A 17,659-nucleotide genomic window follows, 5' to 3' on the forward strand; every position below is an offset into this window, starting at 1 on the left:
GTACAGAGCACCTTTAGCTTAACTATATTAGATTAGAGTTATATCTGACTATGACACATTCCTTTATGCATTTTATGGAATAAAGAGAGAATAAATTCATTGTATTATATTGTATTTTGTTTACTGAAAATCTAAAATGATTTATTCCTTCAGCGTCACAAGTATATTTGATTTAAATTATAACATCTAATATGACTGCTTAATACATGTAAAAATAATGATTAAGATTGTACTAAATCAAATCTCTGTTTTTGTACTATGGCTTTAAAAATTCAACAGTTAAGTTTCAATTATATTTTATACAGTGACAATTTTTTTAATGGATGATGTCATTGCCATTATTGATTGGCTGACGTGTAAATGTAACATTATGGTTTTTCCTCTCACATGATTAAGGGTTAGGTTTAGGGTTAGGGTTAAGGTTGAGTATGGTTTACATTTTAACCAGTACCAGTATCGGTACCTGAAATTCAGTAACGGTACCCAGCAGTACCCTTTTTTTGTATATTCTCTGTGTAAAAACAAAAATGTTTATTTCTGTGAAAAAAAATAAGTCTAAAACTCTCTATTTTGACATTTTGCTTTTTGGTTGAAATTTACCCAATGTTTTTGAGAAATTGTATCTCTCAGCTGCTTCTATTCACTTCAGGTTTAGCATAACAGTCTGTGTTTATGATAATCACTGCATTTTTAGATAGTTTTGTGTAAATATCTCAGTTTAAGCAGAAGAATACATGAACTCGGTTTGTATTTGTGTGCTGTCACTCTGAAGCTTTGAGATGCAGCTTTACAGGGATGCACTTCTCTGTGCACACACCAAACTCCTCAAATAGCTGTGCATCATGTCACAGGGTCTTTTTCTCTATTTACCTTTCATAGCTTAGTCTTGCATGGACACAGATGCATTCTCACGTTCTGAAATTTGGTACCTATTAATTTAATGTGAATTGTTAGAGAGTTTTATTAATCAACCCTAACTGTCCTGTCAGCAGACTTGATTTATTTTTTCACACAATGTAATCTCAACGCCTCTCTCTTTTTCTCTCTCCCCCTTGCTCTATCTATCTATCTAGATGGCTTTAAGGAGGTTTGTGTATCACTTCAGTGTGATGATGTGTTGGTGCAAACTGGTCTGAAGGACAGAAGTGTTGTGTTTTTGGGTCCATTCTCCTGCACTGCACATCTGGAGGCTTATTGGTGCAGACACAGCGGAAGCTCCACCCCCAACTCACCTGCTCCACCAAGAGTGTTGATAGATTTGAAAGGCGGTTTGCTACAGGTACACATGTCAATCACAACTGTGTGCGTCTATGTGTGTGCGTGCGTTTTTGTGTGTGTTTTTGTGTATACATCATGAATCATTGTGAGTCAAAGATTCCAGCTGCCTGAAGCCAAACACACACAAACTGAAGAATCCTTCATTTATATTGAACCAGTTCATATAAAATGTGGCCAAAATGATTTTATTCATCATGAGCAGTGTGTGTAGAAATAATCACAATAAGATAATGTGTGTGTGTGTGTAGAAGGGATTATTTATTTGAACATTTATATATGTAATCTCTTTCACCGTGTGCTTTTCTAGGAGTTTTTCTGTTTCCTTGATAAGAGCATGAATGTTAGCAGCATGAAGTTCATAAAGTTCAATCCCAGAGAACACATAAATAAAATAAAATATTCCTCCATGATCGTGTTGAATAAAATTCATAAATGTAAAACTTTCGTTTCAGTGTCTTACTGAGTGAAATTCAAGCAAATAAGCTTGAAAGAACCTTATGAAAGACTGTTAGGCTAACCCTAACCTGTCTCTCTCTCTCTCTCTTAATCTCAGGTGTTCTGGGGTCAGCTGCAATTTAACTGTTTGTCTCACATTCAAGAGCATCTACAGAATTACTGCAGTCAGATGACTAGAGTGGAGGCGGAGTCTAATGAGAAGCCCCTCCTTTCTCCTGCGATGCCCGCCTCTTATCCCACCCAGTCAGAGCACTCCTCTGATGACCTGCGTACGGGCCTTTTCCAGTACATACAGGACTCTGGTAACACACACACACACAAACAGACACACACACATACACGTCTACAGATATCACATTAAAAGGGTGTAATGTGAGATGTTCTGTCTGTCTGTCAGCGGGTCAAAAGTTGCCTTCAGCTCATGAGGTCGTGTTCTGGAAAGAAACAGAGGATTCCTCAGGCGTGATGCTGTGGCGATATCCTGAACCGCGCATCATTACGTTCCTCAGAATCACACCCGTTCCCTTCAACACCACAGATGACCCGGACATCAGCACGGCTGACCTGGGCGATGTTCTGCAGGTGAGCCTTCATACTGATGGGCTGCTGGTGTGTGATGGATGAGCGAGGGTCTCGGGCCCTACCCGTATGTGCATTAAATATTAAATACAGGTGTTCCTGTAATTCAGTTAATAGAGCGATGCTTTAACAGTGCAGAGGTCATGGGTTTGATCCCCTGATGAAATCTATGAAGAGCACTGTTGATTTAGATGAGAAGAGTCTGACAAATGCATGGATGCAAATGTACAAATGGGGTCCAAAGCATTTTGGGATCAGATCACCAAAAACTCATATGAACCCATCACAAACTCTATACTTTATATTCTGATATGTTTATGTTGATACTGTATGTGGAGTGTTTTACACTGCAAACATAAAAATTCATCAAGCCTATAAAACACTGAAAGAAAAAGAGATTGGACTTTAAATTTGCGTGTGTGCGTGTGTTTGTGTGTGTTTTCTCTTGTTTGTTTGTGTCTGTAGGTTCCCTGTAGTCTGGAGTATTGGGATGAGCTGCAGCGGGCGTTTGTGCCCTATAGAGAATTCAGTCTGTCAGAGAGCTCTGTGTGTGAGCTGACGCTGCCCAGCCTGACCCCTAACACACACCAGACTGACCTGGTGACCTCTGACCTCTGGAGGGTAGTGCTCAACAGCTCCAGTGAAGGTGGAGATGAGAGGTCAGTGTGTGTTTTACAGGACCGTGTGTGTGTGTTTGTGTGTGTTTAAGATGTATTCATTGTTTCTGTGTGTGTGTAGTTCGGACAGTGAATCAGGTTCTCAGGTGCCCTGTGATCAGCTGGTTTGTCCGACCGCTCTTGCCGCATGTACGCGTGTGGATTCGTGTTTCGCTCCGTGGTTCGTGTCATCAGTGGGTGTCTCTGTACGATTGGCGTACCTGGAGCTGAGATTCTGCCACAGCCTGGATCAGCTGGGCACAGGTGTGTTTACGTTGTGACACAACGCTCTGAGCAGCACATTTAAAAAAAATTTTTGCATCTTATGCCCATCAATGATTGTTTAAAAACAAGATAACCTAACCCTGTCTAGATTATCTTTTCAAAAAGCGATCCATTTTAATATAACTTAACGTTACTGCATCTGAATGAACAAACGTTCTGTCTGTCGTTGTGCTGTGATTTGGTTTTGCAATATTCAAACATAAATGGGCTTTTGGATCATGCATCTTTACTGAGTGTTTTATTCATATAAATTTATAAGAACAAGTTGATTCAACAAAAACAAAAAATGTGTTTGGCAGTAGACTCCCACTGCCTGCGTGTCTGATCTTGATGGAGATGAAGAATGATTCCTATAAACGTCATCATGCCCTGTCCGTAAACATTCAGAGAGTTCCTTGTGTGCGTTTACTGATTCTGTTCTCTAATGTTAACATGTTGCAGTGCCATGCAAGAGGCTCCGCCCCTTCCTCCCAGACAGGAAGTTGCCTCAGGACCAGGAGTTTGCAGTTTTGTGCGTGCGTGAGCCGTGTGTGTATGTGCGTCAGTGGAGCGACGTCACTCAGTGTTGTCATGAGCTGAAGTTCTCATCCACGCTGAGCTGCAGACTGCTGGAGTATAGAAACCTCACACAGCTGTCTGTCATTCAGCCGGTCAGTCTGCAGGGATACGCCACACACACGCTCACACGCTCACAACACACACTTCACTGCAGTACCACACTACAGCCGCTGCACGCCAATGTCGGACAATACGCCATACACACTCTGGACAGAGCTCTGCAGGCTTGGAGACAGGTAACACAACAACACACACACACACACACACACAACACTCTCTGTGTGGATCCCTGAGCGTGCGTGTGTCTGTGTGTGTCTCTGTGTGTGTCTCTGTGTGTTTGTCAGACATCATCACCTACAACAGTAAATTTGTCTAGACGTGCAGATCTTCTGTAGTGAATCTTTTTTTTTCATGTATTTTAGAACCGGGTTGCTGAAGCTGAAGAGTTGGTTTTCAGTCATTATGTCATCTGTAATGACACACAGGAAGTTCTGCGGTTTGGCCAGGTGGACACAGATGAGAACATCCTCCTACAGAGTAACCAAAGTCACCAGTACAGCTGGAGAACCCATAAATCACCTCAGGTATCTTTACTGTCTGTCTGTTTGTGTCTGTCTGTCAGTCAGTCAGATGAAGGTTCAGTTAAGCTGCTGTGATTGTGTTGAAGATCAGACAGACCCATGAAGTGAACAGATGAGTTTGCTGAAGTGTTTCAGAGGTTAAACAGGAAGTGAAGATTGGGGTCATTATTTATTTGTCCTCATGTTATTTCTTATTGTTGGTATATTTGTCTCTTCCACGTTCATACAGTATTATCGTAACAGTGTCAGCATCAAGTTGTTCATAACGTCTTGTGTTGTGGTTCCTGGAAACACGTGAACAGATTCTTGATAGTTTTGTTTCATTCTGGTTTTGAAAGTTTTGTTCATCTGGTAATCTTGTAATGTCTGGCTCTTAAGACGTTACTGTTTCAGTTTTTGTTTAAACTCTTGCTCTTATGTCATTTTTCCATTTCCATGCAAGTCTAGTTTAATACGACACCTGTTCTTCATCATATATATTAATTGACTTCATGTTTGATAGCCCATAAAAGTTTACACCATTTCATTAGATTATAATCTATTTATTAAGACAATAACATTTGCAGGAATAACAGCCCCTGCAGACACACATGTATCATGAGTTAGTGTGTTGTATCTGTATGAAGTTGATACGCATGTCATGATCTGCTGTAGATGATGGCAGCGGGTGCATATAAAGAGTTTTTACTATGGCTGCGTCTGCAGTCTTTAATGCACTGTGCACTAATACTGTGTGACTGACCACAAGAACCCCGTCTGTCTGCCTGTCTGTCTGTCTGTCTGTCTGTCTCTCTCTCTATCTGTCTGTGTAACTGCGGCTGCAGGTTCTCACTGTCCTGACTGTCGTCCTCTCTGTGGTGAGACAGATCAGTGTCTCGTACGGCGGGCGTGCGGTTCAGAACGATGAGGGTGTTTATCCGGTCTGTCCGTTTGTTGCCGATCTCTCGGGTTCGAGTGGATGGCGCATCGTCTGGTCTTTTGTCCTAGGCTGCTTTTGTCAGATTTTTTGTTTTTGAGAGATGGTTTTCATTACACCGGTGTCTTCAGCTCTGTTTATCAAGAACATTCTGGCTCTTTAACCACTGAGCGGTGCGGTGCGGTGGTGAGTCGCGTCTCTCCGCTGGGATTCGTGTGGCATGTGAATGACTTCAGGGCTGTGGACGCGTTCAGTATGGAGACCATTAGCATCAATCTGGATGGAATTTGGGTGGATATTCAGTTTCCTGTATGTTCCTCTGGGTGGAGATTGGGGGGGGGGGGTTTGTGTTCATCATTCAGTAGCTGCTGCCAAACTCCTAAAAACACGCACACACAAACACATACACATATAGTATGTGTGTGTATGAAACCCAACACTTATCCTCATCCAGAACTGCAGCTGTTTGTGTCAGAACCGGGTCTGGTCCCGGGCTGAAAGTGACACACGGGCAGGGGACGAGACGGCTCACGGGCCGATGGATATTGGTCATGTTTTGTAATCGTCCAGCTGTGCAGCTCATGACCGAACCTGTGGGCCGGTCAGCCGTTTGATGTGAGATGAGAGCCGCTGTTATGGATTCTTAGTGAAGGTCAAACTCGGCCATAGGCGCTAGAAAATGTGCTGTTGTAAAAATAAACGGGGGTCGATGTGCTCGCCTCAGCGTTTACACCCACCCGTCGCTTCCTGGTGAATAATACACCGCTGAGGTCTCAGAAATTATGTCATTTCCACACAGCAGCCCTCTGGAGAAACTAAATCTCTTTAAATTGACTTCAGCCTTTGATTGGGCGTGTTTAAGTAAGAAAATCTGCCTTCAAACGGATCTGAGCCGGGTCGATTCTCGCTCTGACCCTCACCTTCATGTTTCCATTTACGGGTTAGCACATTTCAGCATAGCTCACGAAACTTTTCCAAAATTCCTCACTTATGAGCCAGTTGACATTAGTCACATCTTCAATGAACTGTGATATTTACAAACATCCTTAATACAGATGAGTCATGTTTTATTATCAGGCTCTGTACAGAGGATTTCTTTGTGTATAAAGTGACTGCAGTATATACTGTAATGACAGACATCTTATGTTATTGATGCTTTTAATGAATGCATTGATTAAAATTGTCTGTAAAGATGTTTATAATCATCACATTTCTGTTTAAATGAACACTGAATGCTCTTCCTGGAGTTTGGCTTCATTTCTGTTGTTTATTCTGCAGTACTCTGAAGATGTGCAGTAATGTCAGACAGTGAACATTTTACTAATGTGAAAGTATTTTGAATACATTGTGATGGTTATCCATTGGTTACAGATCGTAGACTGATAAAAATCTGTACGTAGCGTCTGTGATGTCACCTATAGGTTTGTGAAGGGCTTTTTTGAAGCCAATAGTTGGCAGGGCTTCCCGTCACCATCTTTGCATCGCGTCACCACGCATCACTCATGGATAACTGTAAATAGGTAAAGAGGCGGGACGTGGGTGAAGCTGAAGTGGCTGGTTACAGAAACCACGCCCCCCTAGCTCAACTTAAGTCTCAGCAGTGGCTGTTCTCCCGTCACTCAAGTGGCCACACCCTTAATTATGCAGAAGTTTAAGGCTTCATATTATTTAAACAGATGGGTTATAAAAATATAAACCACCTCACAGTTGTCATGAAGGGCAAAATGAACTATACAGACCAAAAACACTTTTTGTACCAGGCTGTAAAGATATTATTTTCTGCTGTAAAGTTGGGCATTTTAACATGGAGGTCTATGGGGATTGACTCTTAGAGCCTCTAGCGGCCCGTCGATGAATTGCTGTTTAATTCACTTCTGTGTTGGCTTCACGATAGAGACCGGAAGGTTACGCCTTGATACAGATACATTAAACATACTGGATTTAACTTTACTTCATATGTAAAATATGTCAAATGTAATTTACTTTAAATGTAAAGAGATTATGAATGGGAATGAAAAGTGATGACTCTCATATCGTTATTTATCATGTATAATCCTGTGTGTGCGTGTGTGTGTGTGTGAACAGCTGCTTCACATCTGTATGGAGGGTTGGGGTAACTGGCGCTGGGCAGAGCCCTTCAGTGTAGATGATGTGGGGACTCTCCTTCGCACCATCCAACATAAAGGCCAAACAGCATCGCTCATCATCAGAGTCAAACAGCTCAGTGGAGTCCAGAAACAAGTACGAATCACACACCATCAAAATAATTGAAGAACACAGATGGCATACTGTGTATGTTCACTGTTAACTCTTTCCTCACCCGCGTTTAAAAAAAAAAGTTGCCAACCAGTGCCAGCATTTTTTATGATTTTCACAAAATTTTAATGCCTTCCAGAAAATGTTCTTCTATAAATGTATAAACATACAAAATATCTAACAAAAAACAGAACCTCTGCTTTCAAACAAACGAAAATTCTACCTTTATCCTACGTTTTATCCGAGCTTCATTTGTTCACTTTTAATAATTATATTTTTGTAAAGGACTTTTTTAAGAGATCAGATTCAGAACGATCATCAAAACATTCAGGGTTTCCTCTGTTTTTGGATCAGTGGATACTTCAGTGTTTTATAAGTCGGATAATAGCGGAAATATAGATTGCCATAAAAACTTCTCTTAATTGACGAGATAACTCATCAATGGTGAGGAAAGAGTTAAAGTCACAATATGAAAGATGTTTGCATTAAAATATATAAAAACCTCTGGCACATTGTTATATATTGTGTTCACATTTATACGCCTAAATGTTTTCAATATGTTTGAATTCAGAATTCACCTTTTTTCAGAAATGTTGTGCACCTCTTCATAAGTTTATCCATTAATGGTGTCCATGTAAATCAGTTTCTGCTTTACTGTGGTAAAAATCATAGATTTGTTTGACTTCATGCAGCGCTGCGCAAACGATCAACTTATGACTTCACAGAATCATGAAAGCGATTCAAAAGCAGTACGATCGAGTCACTCTCTGTATGTCGATCTGTGCTGCACCTCATGCAGAAGTTTTATTTAAACGTCTAAATCTTCACTGTATTGTTGTTTTTATCAAACCACTCTGTTGACTTACATTATAACATAAGAGATTTTACAAAAATACATATTGTGCCTTTAATGCTAAGATGTTTGTCTCTGTCAGGTGATTATTTGTGGCAGGCAGGTGATGTGCAGTTTTCTCAGTCAGTCTATAGAGCTGAGACTCGTTCAGCATCACAGCGCTCATGATGGTGAAGCTGCGTTACGTGAGCGTGTCACACGTCTGGAGCCCGACAGCAAACTGCCTTCATTTGTCCTGGAGGAAGCAGAAGTCACGCAGCTGTGTGTGCGAGCCTGCGGTGATGATGCGTGGTCACAAGACGTCTGTCTGGAGCAAAATAACAACAGCGCTGTGGTACAGGTAGACTACATAAGAGTGAAATATCTGCTTCATCTCCATATAAAGATTAAGAAGAACTCAATCAAACTATAAAATATATCTGATATGTTTAGCTGTCATATTTCACCCACTGTGATGGTCACTTTTATTTGATTTACACTTTAAGTCACAGTGGCTGATTAAGATTGAAACAAATTGACTGACAGTTTGCGTTGTGTGTTTGTGTGTGTGTGTTTTTAGGTGCCATGTTCTGATGGGTCACTGCTTCATTTTTGGTGCACAATAATACTACTGGAGGCAAACACACACATTCAACAGAGACTGGTGAGTACAGACACACACGCACACACACACACATACACACACGCACACACACACACACACACACACACACACATTCATGTTAGTTTGAATTAAACTGCAAGTTTTTGTAAGTAAGAATGCAAAGGAAAGTGAAGACATTTGAGTGTTTTGATTAAAAGTTGTGAGTATTGTGGTGTTCAACGCTTGTACTGTATGATGTGTGAATGAAGAAGTTGTGTTGTGGTGTTGTGTGTTTAGATTGTGTTTAGTCCTCTCTTTATGATGTGGAGTCATCTGCCTGATGCTGTTCTGGTTCATGTTGAGAAAAGAAGTCTGGGCCACAAACACACGCAGCTTATTCATGGCCGCGGCCACCAGGAGGCGCTACTGAACGTAGAGACAGATCTGATACACCACCTTACATTTCAGGCCAGGTAAGCACGCACGCACGCACACACACACACATACAGAAATGATATTACTTGAACTTTCATACTGTATTAACACACAAGAATCAGTGAAATCACACTACTAATTAAAGTGTGTGCGTGTGTGTGTACGTGGTGTGCGTGTGTGTGTGTGTGTATAAATGTGTGTTTCAGTGAGGAAGACGATGCATCAGACTCTGCTGTTCCTGTGTCCACTGCTGTCATTAAGCAGATCATCAGCAGATCAGCATCAGATCAGAATCATCAGAATCTTCTAGATTACTTTTATGAAGAGAAAACATCCAAGAGTTCAGCCTGGCCCTACAGCAGCAGAGAGAAAGACAGGTACACAAACACACACACACACACACACATATTTCTCATAGCTATTGGGATATAAGAGTCTTAATAATGACTATAGACAAACCTACAAATAATTTTTGTGTGTGTGTGTGTGTGTCTTATTCAAATCATTTAAACTGAGATGATTTAATGTCCTCAACATCCTGATGTAACTCTTTTATCAACACATAAACGTCCCTTGAGTACAGCTGACACACACACACGCATATCTTATATAAGCTTATACGAGTGTTTTAATGACTTTTAGCATCTCATATATCCGGGTGTGTCAAAATCATTTAGACTCAGGGCGGGATCAGAAAAAAATCCCCTTACGAGAGCCAAACTTTATCATGCTGGCATAAACCCAAAACTGTCGCCAGAACATAGAGAACAGGGGAGGGGGCATTCAGATTTATTCAGAATTATTTTCAAGTAATTAAGAACCAGAGTCAATTATTGAGTCAATTCCTCTTATACCACAGACATTTGACAGGTCAGGTGTGTGGTTATGGAAAAATCATGTATATACATCATCAACCAATCAGAATAAAGCATTCAACAGGCCCGTGGTATAAATGAAAATATATGCCCCTCTCATTAAATTTCCAGTCTAATTACAGAAAATATGTACACAAAACACACATTTCAGAACAAAATGTCATCATCTGGTAAAAGTTTGTATTGAATGTTGACCTCTCTTGGCATATACATTTTTCTTGAACTCTTGTCAAGAGGAGATGACACTAAATACTGAAGACTTTTATTGATCATTGTATTGTTTTTTATATTACTCTATTTTCTGCTTGTATTGTAATAGAGATAAATGATTGTGTGTTTGTAGGTCTGTAGTGGAGTCTGTGGCGCAGTGGGACAGTCCCATGCAGGTGAGGTTAAGCGCGTGGAGGTCCGGTCTCAACACACTGATGGTGGAGCTTCTGCCGTGGGCTCTTCTGGTCAATAACTCACACTGGGACCTCTGGCTGTTTGAAGCTGAAAACATCGTCATTCAGATACCAGCTGGAAAAACTCTCGTACCACCGAACTTCAAGGTCTCTCTCTCTCTCTTACTGTCTTGTCTCTCATTATATCTCTGTCTCTCTCTCTCTCTTTGGCATGATGAATCAGAGAGGAGAACTTTAAGTCGAATCAGATCCATGAGTTTCAAATGGACTGTAAAAGTGAAACAAACAGAGCTCGGTCTCCGTGGAGCTGCAGTATTTATTAGTTGTTCTGCCACAGTAGTTTTGGCAGCGTCTGTGTGCCAGGGGTTTTCTGTGGCATGCCTGCACTATGATGCAGTATAAATTTGAGGGTTTATCCAGCGGGCACTGCGGTCATGATCATGTTCACTACTGCGCCTCAACACAAACGCTTACACAGATGAAGGTGGTGTTGATGATAGCGTGTTAGCAAAACCAGAGATATGATCAAGAACTTTCGGAGGAGTATCTGGTTAATTGCAATGCACCTCACTGTCAACCAATCCTGGTCCAGAACAGTAGTAAAATCAATGAAAGGGAAGTAAATGTTAAACCCATACTGCCATCCCGGGAACACACACTACTACATATATAGCCTACTACTGCTGTAGTTTATACATCTGTACACTTGACTCATAAACTTCAACTTGATGTCATGATGATGAGTTTTTGGGTTAGGTTACATTAAATCTTCTTTCGTGTGTGTGTGTGACAGGATGCGTTTCAGATTGGCATTTATTGGCCACAAACTAACACAGTGCACAAATCTCCTGCTGTGCGATTGGTCCATGAGGTGTCATCCCCACGGTGGCCAGAAGGGGGCGGAGCCGATGTCCTGCTATTGGATGAGGAGGGATACATACACACAGACATCACACTCGGAACTCAGCCAGGAAAACTGAAGGTGTCTGTCTGTCTGTTTGTGTTTGATCTGATTTGATGATCTGTCTTCAGCTAAACTGTCTGTCTCTCTCTCTGTCTGTCTGTCAGCTCTGTCAGTTGTGTGTGTCATCTTCAGTGAAATACGGGATTCAAGTTTTACAGATTGAGGATAAAACCATCCTGCTAAACAACACAACAAACACAATCAAGTGCAAAGCTGTGATATCACAACACATGACTACAACACATGACCAGGTACAACACAAACACACACACGTCATTGCTCTTTGTTAATGTTGATTGATATTAAATATATTTGCTGTCTGTCACTCAGGTCTATCAGGTCCCCGAGTCATCTGTGTTTAGTGTGGGTCACGCTGGAGATCAGGTGTCTTGTCCTGTGGCCTGCTGGGATGTTGTGCGTCCTGCGTCTGAACTGTCAGAACTGAATACCCCGCTGTCATCCAAACATCTGCTGTTCAGTTGTGATGTTCAGGGTGATCTCTGGAGTCTTCCAGCGTTTGTGCGATCAGATTTCCCCAGACAGAGTGTTTGTGTACCAGTGGAGGCAACAGGACAAAACCATTTCAACACGAGGTACGTCTGAAAAACAACACGCGTGCAAGCGAGGTCCTGTTAAAGACGTTTCATTTGCATCACTGAAGATGCAATCCACCTCATTTAAATGGAGATCTTTTTTAAATAGCTGCATTTTCATAGTACCTCCACTATTTGTTATCAACGCAGGAGCTGGGGTTTATTTTAATACCGGACCACCAACTAATTTAGCTCCTTCTTCATTATCTGTGATATAAGAGTGTTTATTGGCCAAAAGCCTAGCATACAAAACACTAGCAGTGACATCTTTAAAAAAGCCTTGTAAAGATAAAGGTTATATTTCCTCTACCAACATGTTACAAAACACAATAACTCGCTGATATATAAAACTATCATAGGTCATTTAATCTCTTAATCCTCCTTTTTGCACAAAAACAACAGCACGGCTCTGATCGTGACCTAATCTGATATCTAAGCACTAAATCATGAAGTTATCGCTCTGTTAACAGTAATCTTATTGTGAAGGGTTTCATCACATTCATAACAGCACTTTATTATGAAACTGAGCGTCAGTCATTAATCCAGACAGGCTCGTGCTTCTCGTCCATGACAGGTGTTTATGATAATAACATCCGTGTGTACTTTTAGCCCACAGACCCAATACATAGATGAAATATTGACAAATCCTCGATCATTTACATGGATTGTCGTCATCCATCATCATCATTTTCCAACAAAGTATGCACGCAGCGCAATGTAAAATGATCAGCAAACAGTTGTTATCGTTAAGTCGTTATTAACTTGTGTTGTTATGTTCAGCCTGTAATCCAGTACTGCATGTTTCTGTGGTGATGATGTGGTGACAGTATGCAGGTATCTGATGAATGTGTGTGTGTGTTATTATTTGGGGCAGATTGTTGTCTGGTTGTTTTCTGTTCTGCCCATCACTGCATGAATGCTGTGGTTTTTTGAGGTGACGCATCATCATACTGAAATGACCAGAGTCACTAATCACAGTGCCAATGGTACTTGGTAACATTTAGTTCACAACTAATCACACCAGTACTTAATCCTATAGATTAGTACCAGAACTAAAGTGCTCATTATATTAATAATAAAAATAGTAATAATCATTATAGTTGTGCGAAAGTTCAGCAGATCAGCATAGGCTACACCTCAGTTTTCATAAATACTTCTGGGTTGTCGTCCGCGTCAATGTGCACTTACACATGTAGACCACTAGCAGGCAGTATCCACATGTGTAACCACAGTAGCAGCGCAACAACCAAAGAAGAAGAAGCTTGGCCAGTTAATCCACAAACCCAGAAGAAGAGAAGCAGCTTGTTGTCTATGATCTGAGAAGATTAGCTGTGATGGAGGTAAATAGACAGCGACATTGGTTGAGTTAAATCACTCCTCAACTTGACCCATCTTTGTTTTTACTGTTGGAGATGGAAATTCCCATAAAGAAATGCGACGCAGATTATTTAACCTGACGTGAGGGGTTCTAGTGGACCAATCACAGCACTTGTGATCCACATACAACAGATGCTTTGTTTTATTTTTGGTGTGGTGCACATCAGGCTACAGACTACGCATGACCTACGACACAACTATAAATGACACTTTAACGGTCCAAAAGCAACTAATTTGTGTAGCATTAAACTGACAGTAACTGTAAACATAAATCTCTCTTTAATAAATGACACATTAGTGTGAGTTGAGGGTTGTGGTGAATTGTGGTCAGTAATTGACTGTGCTGTGTTTTACTTGTGTGTGTGTTTTACTTGTGTGTGTGTTTGTGTGTCTGTGTGTGTTTATCAGGGCTCTGGTTCTGACCTGTCAGGAGCATCTAGGCATCACATATCTTACTGTAAGTGAAGATCTTTGTCCACGGATGCTGATTCACAACCGCTGCCCAATGAAGCTGTTACTAAAGGAAAACCTCAAGGGTAACAAAAACACACAAACACTGATAAACGCACACAATTTAACCAGCATCACATGTTATGTGCATGTTTCAGTATTGGTGCATTGTGTGCATATGTGTTAGATTATATTAGATTACTGTGAAATGTCAGTATAATGTTGTGCGTGTGTTACAGTCGTGTTGTGCGTGTGTTTCACGCATGTTGTGCGTGTGTTACAGTCGTGTTGTGCGTGTGTTTCAGAGTGTCCACGAGATGAAGTGTTTTGCAAGGTTTTGCCGGCGGTCTCCTCTGTTCATCATGAGTTGTTTCATCACGCCTCCAACTTTCCTGAGTGCAAACAGAAAGAGACGCTGCCCACTCTGCTGCTCCGTGTTGTCACTGACACGCCTACTGATCCCATAACCACACCCATCAATCCCACAGACACGCCCAACACAACAGGTTGGACGGATTCCATCGATATCAGCAACCCTGGAACACAGGTGACGCTACACTCACAGATACACAACATCTGTGACTTTAGACCAGCAGAAATGTGGTCTCATCAGTACATGCATCAGGCTCCAGCTAAAGGAGATCAGAAAATGAAAGGGCACCGATTGGTTAAAATAATTAGTGTGTTGTGTGATTTGCAGGTTGTTTTCCTGCCTGGTTTTGGCTGTTTGTACATTGATGTGCTTCACCAGAGTGGCACCATAACACTGACCCTCGCACCCGAGAGCAGCACCGAAGACCTGATGGCACCTTACAGGTACAAACTGTTCTTCATGTTGATGTTCTGCGTAACTCCACCAGAGGGCTTTATTTAGTGTGGGTGTGTTTTGGTGACAGGTTGTCCAATCAGAAGCTCTCGTTCAGGATCCTGTCGAATGAGGTGAGTGTGGCGCTCTGTGATGACATCACCACCCCGTCCAGATCCGTGGAGCTGTTACGTCTCACCGTTTCCAAACTGCTGCTTCATCTGCCACCATGCGATTTGTCGATCGATGACATCGCCGCTCTGCCCATCCACACGGTCCGGGTGCACTGCGGCAGCCTGCAGGTGGACAATCAGCTGTACGATCGCGCCAGCTTCCACTTCCCAGTGATCGTTTGCCAAGAGCCGCAGACGGAGCCGGGCGTGTGTACGTGCGACCCCGGCCTGACGCTCACCACGCATCGCCCGGAGGAGTTCTGTGAAGCGTGTTTCCTGTCTGTGACCGTGTGCGTCTCCGCAGACTGGCAGCTGGACCGACTCGCCTTCCGCATCAAACCTGCACGCATCTATTTGGAAGACACCTTCATTTATTACATGAAAACGCTCTTCCGCACCTACATCCCAGAGTCCGTGCTGGGCGAGAGGGAGTCGGGGCGGAGAGAAGGCGAATGGCCGGCGGTTCCAAGCGAGGTCCTGGAGTCCATGCGAGCGCTGGAAAAGCCGGTGCATCTGCAGAAGCTGTCCATCGAAGCCGTTCATCTGCTCGTGAGCATCCACGCCTCTCTGAAGCTCTACATCGCGTCCGATCACACGCCGCTGTCATTCTCCACGTTCGAACGCGGACCGATCTGCACGACCCCGCGACAGCTCGTGCACGCGCTCGCAATGCATTACGCCGCAGGCGCCCTCTTCAGAGCGGGTGAGTCTCTCGCTCACGTTCCCACAAAACAAATATCTGTTCGATTCAGACCATTCAGAATCTGTGTTGTTTAGGATGGGTGGTCGGTTCATTGGAAATCCTGGGCAGTCCCGCCAATCTGGTACGAAGTATCGGGAATGGAGTGTCAGATTTCTTCAGGTTACCGTATGAGGGTTTGACTCGTGGACCAGGAGCTTTTATCAGTGGCGTCTCCAGAGGAACAAACTCATTCATCAAACACATTTCTAAAGGTGACAACGCAAACACTAAACCTCCACTGACTTCACATTGATAATAACCCATTTATAAACTATAGGTTTAGAGCGTGCTGTTAGCAACGCCGTGATGATGGGTTTGATTTCCAAGAAACACACACATATTGTCTACGTGTTTAGCTTTAGATTAAGTGTTTCTCATTAAAGGAAAATGTTTACATTAAAATATCCCAAATTCAAATATATTTTGCTGGTATATATGTTGTGCTTTTGCTAGAATAATGGTTTTATGATAGGGGAATCAGAGAAGGATAGGCAACGATCATTTACATGAGATTCTGGTTGTGGGGTCTCTGCAGGGACTCTGACGTCCATCACTAATTTGGCAACGAGTCTTGCACGTAACATGGACCGTCTGTCACTGGATGATGAGCATTACATGAGACAGGAGGAGTGGCGGAGACATCTGCCTGAGACTCTGGGAGACGGACTGAGACAAGGACTGTCGAGACTGGGCATCAGTCTACTGGGTGAGAGACACAGACACGCACACAGTCTCTCTCTCTCTTTCGCTGTATGTCAGTCTGTAATGCTTGTTGTGTTTGTGTGTGTATACAGGTGCCATCGCAGGTATTGTGGATCAGCCCATGCAGACATTCACACGCACTCTTGAGATGCCTGATTCAGCGAGCAGTGCAGCGCGTGGCGTCATCTCTGGAGTGGGGAAAGGCATTGTGGGAGTTTTCACCAAACCAATAGGAGGAGCAGCTGAACTTGTGTCACAGACGGGTTATGGTACATTCAGCAGTTAGACATCATACATGTGTGTGTGACATCATTTTCTGCAAATGTGATCGTTGTGTATGTTTGTGTTTTCAGGTCTCTTGCACGGTGCAGGACTTTCCCAGCATCCTCAGCAGCTGTGTCTCCCGACAGACAGAAAATCAGCAGACGCTGTCAACAGCCACGTCAAATACGTCTGGTAAACATAAACGTTCTGCTCTTCTTATACGTCAAGATAATGTGGACGGTGAAACTTGTGTGATGCAGCTCAACACAAACACACAATCTCACTGTTACTTCTGCTGTGTATTACGTGTGTGTCGTATAGGAAGATGTTACAGTCTCTGGGTCGCCCGGCGCTACACATGGCTCTGGAGGTGTGTATGGTGAGCGGGTCCGGTCAGGAACACTCGGGCTGTTTGTTGCTCAGTGGAGAGGTTTTGTTTGTTGTCAGTGTGTGTGAGGACGCACAACAGCAGGCGTTTCCTATCACAGAGATTCAGTGTGAACATGACGCACACAAACCTGGACACATCACACTCACACTTCAGCAGCATCGAGTCTCTGGAGACACTGAGGTACACACTTCGTTTAGATTGAATTTTGTTGATGTCTTTCCCTTTCATGATTGTAAAATCTGACAATAGGCCCTCAAAATGAAACTGAGGAATACACAAATCTATCAGTGAGATTTCACAGTAAGATTGGTCTGTATATGATGCATGACTAACAAATATTTATCACAAATGATACAAAATGGCAAATGAATGCAGTTGTGTCTCTTTTAAGTTGTTTGAAGAGTTTTTATAATAAAGATCAGTGGCAGGTATAAAATCAGTTAAATGTTTTGTAAAAAAAAATTCATCCTACCGCTAAATACA

At 42.4% G+C, this 17,659-nt stretch overlaps 1 protein-coding gene across 2 annotated transcripts in view; it reads left to right on the top strand.

Annotated features, from left to right (window-relative positions):
* The window catches only part of LOC135752156 (intermembrane lipid transfer protein VPS13B-like), an 84,324-nt gene that overhangs the window by 66,105 nt on the left and 560 nt on the right, over window positions 1–17,659 (top strand). For both annotated transcript variants that reach the window (XM_065270545.2, XM_065270544.2), the window contains exons 36-60: window positions 1,074–1,279; window positions 1,832–2,036; window positions 2,132–2,316; window positions 2,779–2,972; window positions 3,052–3,233; window positions 3,696–4,048; window positions 4,235–4,396; window positions 7,395–7,550; window positions 8,501–8,758; window positions 8,978–9,061; window positions 9,299–9,474; window positions 9,643–9,813; window positions 10,655–10,862; window positions 11,509–11,697; window positions 11,784–11,930; window positions 12,010–12,272; window positions 14,058–14,185; window positions 14,405–14,646; window positions 14,800–14,915; window positions 14,996–15,780; window positions 15,855–16,031; window positions 16,355–16,525; window positions 16,614–16,790; window positions 16,875–16,977; window positions 17,107–17,356. In XM_065270545.2, coding sequence (XP_065126617.1) covers window positions 1,074–1,279; window positions 1,832–2,036; window positions 2,132–2,316; window positions 2,779–2,972; window positions 3,052–3,233; window positions 3,696–4,048; window positions 4,235–4,396; window positions 7,395–7,550; window positions 8,501–8,758; window positions 8,978–9,061; window positions 9,299–9,474; window positions 9,643–9,813; window positions 10,655–10,862; window positions 11,509–11,697; window positions 11,784–11,930; window positions 12,010–12,272; window positions 14,058–14,185; window positions 14,405–14,646; window positions 14,800–14,915; window positions 14,996–15,780; window positions 15,855–16,031; window positions 16,355–16,525; window positions 16,614–16,790; window positions 16,875–16,977; window positions 17,107–17,356 — 5,288 coding nt within the window. The remainder of the gene's footprint in view (window positions 1–1,073; window positions 1,280–1,831; window positions 2,037–2,131; window positions 2,317–2,778; window positions 2,973–3,051; window positions 3,234–3,695; window positions 4,049–4,234; window positions 4,397–7,394; window positions 7,551–8,500; window positions 8,759–8,977; window positions 9,062–9,298; window positions 9,475–9,642; window positions 9,814–10,654; window positions 10,863–11,508; window positions 11,698–11,783; window positions 11,931–12,009; window positions 12,273–14,057; window positions 14,186–14,404; window positions 14,647–14,799; window positions 14,916–14,995; window positions 15,781–15,854; window positions 16,032–16,354; window positions 16,526–16,613; window positions 16,791–16,874; window positions 16,978–17,106; window positions 17,357–17,659) is intronic.

The sequence above is a fragment of the Paramisgurnus dabryanus genome, chromosome 13 (assembly GCF_030506205.2).
Source record: "Paramisgurnus dabryanus chromosome 13, PD_genome_1.1, whole genome shotgun sequence".
Classification (NCBI taxonomy): Eukaryota; Metazoa; Chordata; class Actinopteri; order Cypriniformes; family Cobitidae; genus Paramisgurnus; species Paramisgurnus dabryanus.